This window comes from Pieris brassicae, chromosome 12, assembly GCF_905147105.1.
Source record: "Pieris brassicae chromosome 12, ilPieBrab1.1, whole genome shotgun sequence".
NCBI classification, from domain to species: domain Eukaryota; kingdom Metazoa; phylum Arthropoda; class Insecta; order Lepidoptera; family Pieridae; genus Pieris; species Pieris brassicae.
In genome coordinates, this window is record NC_059676.1 from 4,339,999 (window position 1) to 4,353,664 (window position 13,666).

Sequence of the window (13,666 nt, forward strand, 5' to 3'; positions counted from 1 at the left end):
CGAAATATGCTTTCTTTTATATAAATAATGTGTAGTGAAATTATTCATATATTAACGGACTCGGAAGACGTAGTCCACCCGTCACAAAAAACAATGAATATATATATATATATATTTGTAAATCTAAACCATTCTTGACTCTTCTTGTATATAAACAATAACTTTTACAAACACAAAGAGTTTACCAAAATCGTAGTATCGGCTTAGGAGGAGTTTAATTACAAACACGAACAGAACATTTATATTGGGTTAATAGGACGCATTCTGTGTCATACAGTCTGTTCTCTTTGGAAATGATTGAGACACCATTATGACATTAGATCACGTAGTGAGCGTAAAAAATGGGAGCCGATTTAAGTTTTTACGAAGTGATTCTTCAACGTTTTAACGCTTTTATCGACGGGGCATGATACAATTTTGTATAAAAGCCATTACGATAAAATATACGAAACATTGTGAGATGAAAATATTGCTATAACTAGGTAGCACGATAACAGTCACGAAAAATGGTTGGTTCCATGAATGTTTTGTTTTTCTATTTATTAAAATTTTACTAATTAAGCGTCAATTTACTATACTATTAAATTGTATAAAGCATTATTATCATTATATAAAGCATTTAAATCAAGTATGTATATGTTATGAATAGATGAACAAACAACAACAAAAGTTATACGTAAATTTCGTAAATGGAATCTATATATGTATATACTAGCTGTGGCCACAGTAACAATATTATTTAAAGTTAAATATAGTATAGTGAAGTTATTATGTAACGTATACCTTTGGATAGACCAAAAACAGTGCGAAAAATACACGATATGTCTCGCTTATGCAATATAATTTTATTCCTATTACCAGAGTGTAAGTTAACAGTTAATGATAAAAAAAACATTCATATGTTGAGGTATAAAAGGGCACACGTTGTAAAAATATGCATGAACATATCTGTGTCACTTCCCTCTTTAATCGGCGGAAAACCTCGTGACAGGTCGGTTTCATACCGTCTCATTAACGGAAAAGCCTTTCGAGTGAAATGAAGAATTTCCATGTCTTTTATCTTTCGAAAGTTTTACGAGTTTTAATGACGCGGTGCCCTTATAAGTTTCGTGAGTTCAAAACGATGTTCCTTTTTTAAAACTTGACAGATCGATAGTCATTAGTAATAATGATTTATGTTAACAATGCGTTCTAAATTCAAAATATATCTTGTCGAAAAAAGAGGTTTTAGTTTGTAATTAATATCGATTTTTGTAAGTAGTCGTTTAAATTTTTTGCATATTTTGCATTTCATTTATGAACTAGGTACGGAAGGGATTTTTAATCTCTTGCAAAACTTTCAAGCTAAGTAGGTCGATTCGTTCGTGTACAATAAATTGAGCTAATCAAGGGGAAACATACAACACGTTACGAAGTACTAAGAGTTAGGACGTGACTAGAGAAAGTGGTTCATATGCACATTTATAAATGATCGCTTGTCTGCTATATTATAAAAATAATGTAATAATAAAACATTTGAGCAATCTATAAATTTGGATCAACGCGTTCGAAATTTAAAATAGGTAAGGATTATATCTTAATCACAACTTTTCAGTAATTATAATAATTCATTTCTTTGCTGTAACGTGTGTCGCCTTATATTTTTGTGGAAATTGTGAGTTTATATAATTTTAAGTCATTTCTGACACATTATAAAACATGTATAAGCTATAAATTTACTTTGTTAATTCCATAGCTTTGAGGCACTGTCATTAAATAATGTATTACCTAAAGTATAAATTATCGAACTAAAGAACAAGTCACGATAATTATAATGTTCCAATCAACATCACGGTGTCAAATCTCTCAACGTAAATACTAAATCGATTACAAAACCATTTTAATCGGATTTGATTTATTCGGAGCACTATCAGTTCGTTAGCGGTTTCATAACCATATAAAAAGTCTTAATTGAAGATCAGTTACGATAATATCAATTAATAGTCTCTATGATAACATAAAACTCAATTAAAATTGAATTGCAATATGTATTTTTTATTTGCAGTTTTTTCTTTGTTCATTTGTTTTTTATTAGTACCTAATTCATTTCGATAAAAATATATTAAATTATAAATTAAAACATTCTCTATCAATGAAGTCTGTTTGGTAGTTTTTATACACATAGACGCGGCCAGAGGATTTAATTTAAAATATGTAAATACAATAAAAACAAATGAAGGTGACTATATTTGACTGTGTGTACTACGTTTAAATAGTCTGTTTTAAGTTTGTGTCAAAGCCTTGGTACAAAAATGGAACGGTACCCTTTTTGACATAACTAATTCACTTAATCCATCACTCTTGGCCGGCCCCTCATTTACATAATTCTAATTTACTTTTATTTAGTCCAACCACCGTTCCTAATTCCACGAAATACGAAATCTAATAAGGTGAATACGATACGGTCCATTCCGGTCCAACAGAAAATAATAAAGTATTATTTAAATCCTGTTTTTTTCCTATTTAAAGGATTTATAGAATAAATTTTTCATTCAGTCCTTGAAACAAAATACAGCGCAGTCGTTGGTAGCTACTTGGAGATTCGGATTTACAATCATAATTAATTAGCCGCGCTGACTTCAATAGCCACAGATAAACGAACCATCGAACATCGATCCACAGACAAGCATTGGCTATGAATATACTCTGTAGTACATTAAAATACTAGTAACCTTTACACTAGTTCTTAATTTTAAGCGAGAGCAATTTATTTCCTTTGTTTATAAAATATAAATGCGGTATTGATATTATTTCAATTGCTATTATTCAGTAATTGTTCTGTTTGTTGAACAAATGGTTTAGCAATGTTTTGTGTATTTGACATAATTTATGTTAAACTAGCGGATATTGTACGATAGTGTTATCTTAACTCTACACAGATAATGTTACAATATACCTCGTAATATATATTGTGGGACATTCAATAAAGCTCTACTATAGCCAAGCGATCGTAATATGCAGACGGCCTCATCGCAATTAAATGTAATAGTAGATAATTTTTTATAATTACATATGTAAAGACCGATTTAACGCAGCTCAGAAATTTAATGCTCAGTTAGTAAACGATTTATTTAAGGAAACTGCAAAATAAATAATTTGTTCCTCACATCAACGCAAAAAACAGTTTTGTATCGCGCAGCCCGGACATACAACTACCAATATTTAAGCCTTGACTTGTTTAAGCTATCACGGAATATGGTTAAAATGTATTGAGAATATTCATAGCGCAAAATAGCATTTTACACATACACACCTTCACATACCCTCAATTTTACACCATCACACAACACAGCCAAATTACTTAGTTAAATGTATTGAATATTTTTTTATTGTTTAGTAAATGATAAAACCTTTTTGTAAATATTATACATTCCATCTTCGGCTATATTTTTAGTGTAATTGTTTATTTTTATATATAACGTAATTTGATATCCAGTAAATGGCTGAAGTAGCCGTTAACATTTAATAAACAGCCGTCAATTCAGCTTTAAGGCAACGTTTCAACATTCAACGCAACCGCTAAGCTATAGCCTAGGTTTCAAAAAACATATATTTAAGATGCGTGACCCCTGAGGTTATCTCATTATCATTTTATCTTCACATCAAATATAAATATAAACTAAATAGGTATTAGGGTCAGCTAGGGTTACTTCGCGTGATCCCAGCTATAAAGTTAACTTTTTGTTGAGATTTACTGCGCCACGATACCTCCATATAGGGGTCAAATATACCATGTTAATAAACCTTAATAAGTCTTGAGATCGCTTCGATTAGCCGCTACTCTATTTTATACCAATCTCACTTTATCTCCGATAATGAAGTTAGGTTAATCTCGTAATTACTATCTTTGGAAATTAATAGCAGACTCGGGGTAACAACTGAGAAATTGTTAGTTTCAAATTGCTTTTATAATGGTTCAACATTATTTATTTATGCCTAAGTACTTGTATAATAGAATGTTAACGGTTTAGTGAAATATAGTAATGACTACGTTACTCCACGACTTAACAGTCTAAGCCTGTGTAAGAATATTTATTTATGATTCCTAAAATAAATTGAAACAATATAACTATTATACAATATAAATATATAACCCCTGGTGGAGACATGGTGAGCACTTGTATCATTTATTGATTAAGGTAACTATTTGATAAATCTTGTACTTATAATTGTTTCACTGGGATTGAATAGCTCTGCGTTATTCAGTAACCACTAAGCCACTTTTCACACACACACTAAGGATTTTCAAATAATACATTTATTGAGTATTATATAGTCATAGGCAGACGGTTGAAAAGTTCTTTGTACGCGTGCTAGAATCAATAAAACATAGTATTGACTAATAGCTATTTTTACTCATGTGTGGTTGAACTGGCCTCCTTTGACCGGCGACAATAAACGCAGTAGGTATTCCTTTCCGCTCCAATTCATATCTGATTTACGATTCCAACAATGTAGAAACTAGTAAACGACCTACACGATAACTTAATAGATATTATTATAATTTATTCTTTCTGTTCAACGCCGACAGAACATCCTACATTCTTAGTAATAAAATCGTTTTTGACAAGTGTGATTACCATAGACTACACTTTATCTATATCTGGCCAGTATTCAAATTTTCTTATAATAACCGTACTATAGAGTCTAGATCATTATTGGTCTTAAAACATAATATCCGTTGACAATTGACAATTCTTGACATTATTCTTTGGCGCGTTTTTTGACATGCAAAATGCATAGCAACTTATAACGTACGAAATACAATATTAGTGCTTAATAGAAAATAACAATGGTAAGTTTTTTTACTTATAAATTTCATCGACGGCTTTTACCAATTTCACATCTATTTATACAATATATTACACACACTTGATACTTGCATGAACGTTTATAAATGGCAATTACCAGTTGTGGTATACATCTTCAACCAAATTAAAAAGGTTATTAAATACAAACTCTGTCCAATCTCAGTGGACCGTGAAATCATAAAAAGTTCATGGAATTCTGAATGTCAATTATCCTAAGCCGGGTTGGTAATCTAACCGCCATGATAAGGGTAAGATATTATAGTAATCTTCTAATGTTTTAATAAGATTTGGATATAAACGGTTTTAATGGAAATTGGAACGTGATGGACATGATAATGAGGAGATGTATTAAAAGGAAATTTAAATATTAAAGCCGTCCCTCCATACTGTGAAACATAAACATATTTGTAACCTATAAACAAAGAGAATCGTGGTACAATAGTACAGTCGGAACTGTGCTCGCATTCACCTCATTACCGGCGTGAACTCATCGATATAAACTGTCTATTTCACCAGTTCAAAGGTTATCAGTAGTCCAGTCTATCCTAACATTACTCTCACAATACCACATAGTAACACTAAGCGTTATGGTAATGGGACGCCGTGACCAAAACGGACAGTTTATGTGCTGAAGTTAGGGTCAAAACGACATCGTGCTTTGGCTATTTTTGCAGTCATGTTAGCTCCAGGCTACTGCATTTGAAGAAAGGTTGGATAAATGGTATCCGCCATAAACATTTATTCGTGTCATCATACCTTGATGTTGATACATCTCATCAAATAGGTAACTTCACCTTTTCCTACGGCGTTAGCAGCGGTCCATGTTAGTCATTTATTTTTATAATCTCATATTGTACATAATACTGTACATATAATATACTATAAAAACAAGGATTTGCATGTAACGCCTATGTATGAATGAATCAAGATTAAACAAAGGTTTAATCTTAATTCATCATTCTAATTCACAAGAATTGATTTGAAAAGTTTTCTTATAAAACTACCAGAACTATGAATACTCGTGTAGATACAATAGCGGGATGATTAAAGTGCAAGTTCCTTCGGGATGTTAGGATAATAATCCCGTAATTATTCGCTTCGGCTTTCCGAATGATCGAATACCAGTAATTGCTTGCCTCGACTTAAACTAGCTTAATTGGCATCACGTATGCACACATTTTATCGGAATCTTGAGTTTGATTAGAATACAGGTATTTGCATTGTATGGATTTATCTTTCATGTTGTATTGCTAGTTTGATGAAGTACGATATTATTGAGTACCGTGAGAATAAAAGCTGTTGATAAAGAAGCTAAAAAAAAATTGGATTCTGAAAACAAATTTCTGATATTTACCTGCTTTCTTTCCATCATAAATGAGTATTATAAAAAACGGAGGGCGTAAGTTTATGTTTATGGAATAAATATTTCTTTAAATCTCATGATATGTTGATACAAAATCATTAGATAATTTGCTAGAAAAACTTCCAAACATCTCACCAAAAAATGTCTCCAAATTAGCTGCTGCGTCACAGGTTCTTATAAATCGAATACCATGTAGCCTTTATTGTGTTCGAGATTTCATCCAATTCAAATATCTTTATATAAATAGCTCTGAGCTAGGTAAATCTGGTGTTACCGATAGAGGTAATGTAGCGCGCAGCGGTAGTGAACACGCCATAAGATTTAGGGGCTAGCTGTAGTTGGCATTGTCGATATTTTACTAAAGTTTCTGGCGCCTTGATTACAAACGCTGGTTTCCTCTAGCCTAAGAGTATCACTTTTTCACAATCGGTTGAACATAACTAATCATAAACTTATAACCACATATAATAACTAGAGTGAGTGATGAATACTTTTTTAAATTGTAGCAGTGAACGCATTTGCTATATTCTAATATTTATTTGCAGATAAGTGACAATACATGTAATGTTTGGATTTTAGATTATGAATATATTCATTACCATACAGTATATTTTATAATAGGCGGCAAACGGGCAGGAGGCTCACCTGATGTAAAGTGATACCTCGCCCATGGAAGTGTCCAGATCACCAGATGGCTTGCAAGTGCGTTGTCCGCTAAAACATTTATTATATAGTATTGTCTTTGGTTAACATAGCTTTTACACATTGAAAGAAAACAATTTTTTAACCGGATTAAAGCTATTTGTATCATTATAAACTTATTATTATTTACATAATTTTAAATCAAGTACCAACTCCGGGGAAATAAATAAAGATTTTCTCTACAGCTGTGATACTTTTGACATTCAACACCTTTTTTCTTCAGTCACCGGTGACCACGCACGCTGTAAAGCACGCGAAACGTTAAAATTATGTAAATAATTATAAGTTTATAATAAAACAAAAAAGCTTTAGTTCGGTTAAAAATTGTATTCTTTCAACATTTATTATATTTAAAAATTTGTTCGAAATTCAAAAAGTATGCGAATACTTGATTGAACTCAGCTTATTTTAATCCTTCAATTCATAACTTTTAACCTTACGCCTGCGAACGGCATCGGTAATAAATAACACCAGATCCCTTTATTCGTCATTCGGTCCCATATCATGAATACAGTCAAGATTTACTTTGACAGTCCATAAATATAGAGTTCAGACAAATTCGCGACAGTAGATGCTACAGAGAGCAATCCATATTGTATGGTAAGATACATTTTGTGAATTATTCTCCGCGTCTCTGCGGCACTATTGTTTGTTTATATCTAAGATAAATAGAATAGTGTTAGTAGCGAGGCAGTAATGCGATATTGCAGTCTGGAAGGCTGGATAAGATTGATACTTTTGCATCTTTGGAGCGGTTATTGTTTTTAATGTTTTAGCAGCGGACTAGAGATGGTTTTTACGGAATATACTTTTACCATCTTACATTAGGATTAACATTAATATGTCACACAGCAATCGCGATAAGAATAGTTGCTATTTTTGTGTTCACTCCAATATAATTATATTAGCTATACGTATATTCAATGCGTTCAAATTATTAATTTGAAAAGAATGAAACATTTAAATTTAAAAAAACGAATACAATGGTTTTAAAAGTAAATTATAATTTGACTATTGTTTTTATTTTGATAGTGACAAATGACAATTAAATCGTATGTCAGCCAGACTGAGACAGGGTAAGCTTTAAATCTTGAACAAGAGTTTATCTTCAAGTTGGCAACTTCGTACTCATGCCAGTGAACTTGTTACTCTGTTACCAACGATGTAGGCTAAGACATGCAGTACTTAGTCTTTTCAAGCAAAAATAACTTTTCTCTCTCAAATCTCGAATCTTTTACGATCGATTTGCCATCTTCTAATAAATTTTACTTCGAACTATGTGTGTTTGTGCTTCTGTTTTGTTCTAATACAACTTTAATTTTAATAAAGCCAGTATTGTTGTACAAACTTACTATCGAACTCGCTCATACTAAGGGTAGCTTTTCCTCGTTTACATAAGATAAATGTAATCGTACAATTTAACGGTTTAATAAAGTTGTAAGTATATGATGGAGTTCCTTGGCGTGTATATTTCATGTAACATTAAATGCATTTTTTTATATAATAATCATTGGCGCTACAACCTGTTTAGGTCTGGGATTTCTATAACTGTTTCATGATCATTTGTAAATTTAATAGGCAAGTAGGTTATCAGCCTTCTGTGCCTGACGCACGCGTCGACTTTTTGAGTCTAAGGCAAGTCGGTTTCGTCACGATGTTTTCATTCACCGTTCGAGCTAATGTTAAATGCGCACATAGAAAGAAAATCCATTGGTGCACAGCCGGTGATCAAACCTACGACCTCAGGGATGAGGGTCGCACGCTGAAGCTACTAGGCCAACACTGCAATTTTTTTATAAGCTTACTTAATAAACATCTTATAACACGTAAAATAAAAATACTTAAGAAATTATATGCAAAAATACTTGAACATTATTCATTCATTTTGTAGACGTCAATTAAATGTCAGTCTTGTTTATATGCGTATACTTAAGTTCCTATTCGCCATTTAAGGTCAAAAGGCAAACTATTTGACACTTCCGAACAATAATATTTTTCTTATTAATTTATGAAAACAACATTTCTTTAGTAGAATTTTCTAAACTGTATATCTATCAGCTCTTATTCCTTTACGTAACTCAGTGCTTGTAGTAGTTTAAATTGTACTTTATCATAGATATTACGAGCGCCCTTTGCACTTATCTTCTATTAATAATCTTTCTCTTCCAAAAATATCTATGATAAACAGATCTTTCACATGCAGAAAATAATAAGCAATAATATATTAACGATTACTATTGAATTCTATTTAATCAAATGTTAATAAAGTATTGTTCTGATAACTAAACAGCTGGTCCTTAATTAAAAAAAACACAATCGTGGTATTATACGCAATGCCAGACAATTTGTTAAGCAGCTCGTGAACTACATTGACAGGGAAGTAGATAAAACTGTAAGGATGGGATTTACAATCGTGGATATTATTATGCTCGCCGCCTTAACCATAGATCACGTTTCGTTATCTCAGATAACCATAATCTAAGTCCTTTTCTCACATTCCTTTTATGGAATATCGCGAAGTCTGCATTTTTCACATGCCATATAATGTCATAATCGTGTCTACTTGTTGCTATGCAACAATTTTGTTTGATACCTTTTTTAAAGTCTCTCAGACTATATATAGGAATGTCATAAATTATGTTCTATACTGTGTCAAACTATATACTAGTGTCTTTGCAGCCTATACAATTAGTAAAAGACACAATATACGCTAAGCCAATATGTAAATAAATAATCTTGAACATCCGTTGTCGTGATACTAAATCAATTTATCCGTAAAATTAATTTACCGTTTAAATTAATAACAAGATATTAGCGCCAGTGTTGAGAAAGGTCATTTCGTGACATGCGCTTTGACCCTTTTCTCATTCATCAGTGAATACGTTCATTCAGTTCCTACTTGCCGTAATGGTACTTTGCTTTAAGCCCTAAGTAATGAGGACGCCATCTAGATCATGGCTTAAATGGATTTTCGCCTAAGTGTTATTTTTATGTATGCTTTGTCTGAGTTTGGCTCCATTTCGTAGCTTTTTTTCAATTAAACACATTTATATCTCTATATATATAAAATTCCCATTTCAGTGTTCGATCCCATACTCATCCGAAACTGCTCGACCGATTCTTATGAATTTTTTCATGCATATTCAATAAGTCTGAGAATCGGCTACTATATATATTTGAAACACCTAAGTTTCGGATAACTGAACAGTCTTTGGGGTAGCATAGCAAAATGTTCCATGTTGGTATGTACTAAAAAGGTAGGCTAAGTAAAATCACATTAAGGAGAAACGCAGTTCGTGGGGGCAGCTAGTATATATATACTAGCTGCCCTATATATATATATATATATATATACACAAACGAGAATGTCTTGACGTAGGAAATCGACGACTATGATGATGATTATAATCTATTAGTCAAATTAACAAACACTTAATACAATACATGTTAGCGTTTAATCACTATATCATGGAGAATTTACCACCGAGTCCTGCAGACCATTATAATTTAATATAATATAATTTAGTAAAACACATTCTTCATGTTTCAAACTATGTTTACTACATATACTTATATATATGTAGTTAATATGACTGTTTATAAACATTAATAAAACACTAAACATAAAATATCCATTAACGGACATTACCGTATGCACGAACCCAACATGAAAATAAAACGACAACAGTGTTGTCGCGAAACAATAGATGGTCATTTTCTTAACAATGATATTTCGTAAGTCCAATTTCATGGTTTTTATGTAAGTGACTACTATCAAATTGCATCTTTTTGCTGGTTACAAATCTTTTTTTTCATAGTATATTGATTTTTTAAGAACGCTTTTTAAACAAATAATTCCGTTTTGTATTGTAAATGTTTTTGTTTGTAATCATGGCTTATGATATATTTATTGATGCAATTTTATGTTATCATCAATTTAAGCTAGATAAATTAAGAATGTCAACTGTCCGAGGCGCTTTAATGTAAATATTTATCTTCTACATGCTATTCTCACTGGTTGAAATAAAAAAAGTTTTTTCCATATACCACTGAATTCTTTTCTAAAAAATCTGTAATTATATGACAGACAAAGAATCTTAGTAAACAAAATATGATTTTCTCGGATTTGTTCATAATTCAAGCGTAATGCGCTGTTCGCAATTATTCCGCACGTCAAGTGAGGGCCTGGAATGTGGTTTATGGTGATACGCTTTTTTATAAAACGGACAAAATCGCACTTATTACGCGTTTAATTACAAATGGCCGACTTAACAAGATTTTATCCTCGACAAGCATTTAAACATTTTATATTTTTAGAAGACTTTTATACAATACTAATTAAGAAACTCAGGTATAAGTTCGGTTTTTTCACCGACTCAAAAACGCCCTCCAGAAACCTGACGAGATGAAATAGTGAAATGAAGAGACAGCGGGTAAGATTGTAAAATTGTAGCGAAGATGAGACAGAAGTGGAAGAACTTGGAGGAGTTCCTTCACTCCTTCGGAGGTCGTGTACTAGTATCAAAAATGTCATTTAAATTTTATTGCTCGAATAAAGGCTATTTTTCGTCAACGCTCTGCGGCATAATGCTCTGTAACTAAAAATTATTAACATACTATTATTAGCAAACCCTTAATAGTAAAAACGTTTCAAAATCGAAGTCCCGAAATGATATATTCATTAGTTAAAGTGACTCTTACATATACAGAAAATTAAATGAATGTTGTATCTGTCTCGCTTTGACGGATAACTCCGCGGGTGGCGGATGAGCAAAAGACGTTTGAGTCTTGTAAAGGAAATATATTGTTCAAATTAGATGATTCCTAGAGATTCCATGAGTTTATAAAGTTACTGAATAATTATAATGATAGCTAAAAGGTGTATATGTCTTCTAGCGACATATTTTAATCTACACGGCAGACTAATTTGTACACAGCTCTCTTGACCGAAATCAATTTTAACTCTAGTCTGCTTGAGGGAAGTTGTACCTTAATATTACAACTTATTTATAGCATTTTTTATACTTAATACAACTGGATGCATGCAACGAAATGATGATTGCCTTTAAAACTATAAATAATTGTATTTTTATTTAAATTAATTATTTCAATGCTTACCATGAAATATCTGTCTCTAGCCATATTATAGGATTAGAATACACAATATATTAAATGAATATTTTCCTTTCAGGATGACGTTCACGTTATCGCTGGTGCTGGTGCCGCTGTTATTTGCGGCGGTACACAGTGGAGAGCCCGTCTTCGACCCCAGTACGTTGATGCGGCTCGTGCAGGTGCCGGCTGATGCTGCCGTGGGCTCCGTCATCTATCGCGTGCGTGCTTCTGACCCGGACTTTGATTATCCTCTACACTTTGAGCTCATAGGTATTGCGTGTTTAAAATTTAGACATAATAGAGTCTGTAGAAACTTAGGAAGACAATATAATATGTACTGAATTAAATTAACTGGTACACCAAGGATCTTTCATCTTTAAAATACAAAATAAATTATAAAACAGAGTCAACAATATTTTTGTTATATGCCTAGAAATATTCTATTGTGTAAAGAAACAAGAGATTTTACAGAGTTGATAGCTGAGATCACCTTTCTACTTGGACCAAACTTAACAGAACTCCTAATTTAAACTTTATAATGAATGAAATATTCTATAAATCTGTAAAGCCGTACAACGCCATCTCTGATTACATCTTGCAGCATTACTCGAGGTACATTACCCTTTGTGATTCCAGGTCAAATGGGCCGTCTAGACATCGGTATAGAGAGTCTGCCGTGTACACGATATAATTCAGTGTGCCAGGCCAATGTGATTCTTCTAAGACGACTGGAACCAGGTCGCTACGTAGATTTTCGCCTGTCAGCGCGCAACACTAGGGGCAGAAGTGCAAGAATTGCCTGCTCCATTACAGGAACAAATGCGACCACACCAAGGGACACCATTTTCCCACATCAGCCTAGTATAATTTTAGTACCCGAGGTTAGTTATATTACAAACACAACAGTATTGATACCACTGGTATCTACTTAATACAAATCGAGCAAACTCAAAGAAAAAACTTAAATAAACGGAATTGTGAAAATTTAACCAAAACGCACGTCTGATGGAATCCAATCCAATTTGAACAAGTTTGAAGGTTTTTATTTAGAATTTAAATAAGACAAGAGATATGAAATAGGAAATAAAAATGACTTTCTCTTCATATAATTTCATACTGAATAAGGATTATACTCTGTAAGCTTAAAGTAGTTTTAAACAATACTTATCCATATAAATATGGTGTAGTATGTGTCAACAAATGAGACAGCGGCAGATGGCTATAGCATAGTGATTGATGATGATGACGTTGCTCCTAACGGATATGAAATATCGGAATTAACTCCTTCACTATTAAAGCTCATCTAGCATGGCACTAGTCGTTTACTTGGATATATAATACTTGTAAACACGGTAATGCGTCTCATTCAAGACTTGAGAAAGAACATTGATCAAGTTATGTCTTAAAATAGACTCAGATACATTATACATAGCTTACTAGGTTAGTCCGTTGATTATTACTCATTATAGGGCAAATTAATTATATTTTTTAATTAGCTAAGAACGTTGCATCTGCAAATTATAACATAAGTTAATTCATTTTTGTAGACCTTTATATTAATTTAGAGTATTTTTATCGTTCTAATGTCTTAAAATAATGTTATCATGTTGCAGTGTACGTATTTTGATTTAAATAT

At 32.2% G+C, this 13,666-nt stretch overlaps 1 protein-coding gene across 3 annotated transcripts in view; it reads left to right on the forward strand.

The window, feature by feature from the left end:
- The window catches only part of LOC123717385 (cadherin-86C), a 105,480-nt gene that overhangs the window by 69,443 nt on the left and 22,371 nt on the right, over positions 1-13,666 (forward strand). For all 3 annotated transcript variants that reach the window (XM_045673344.1, XM_045673345.1, XM_045673346.1), the window contains exons 3-4: positions 12,107-12,300; positions 12,667-12,911. In XM_045673344.1, coding sequence (XP_045529300.1) covers positions 12,108-12,300; positions 12,667-12,911 — 438 coding nt within the window. In that variant the 5' untranslated portion in view covers position 12,107. The remainder of the gene's footprint in view (positions 1-12,106; positions 12,301-12,666; positions 12,912-13,666) is intronic.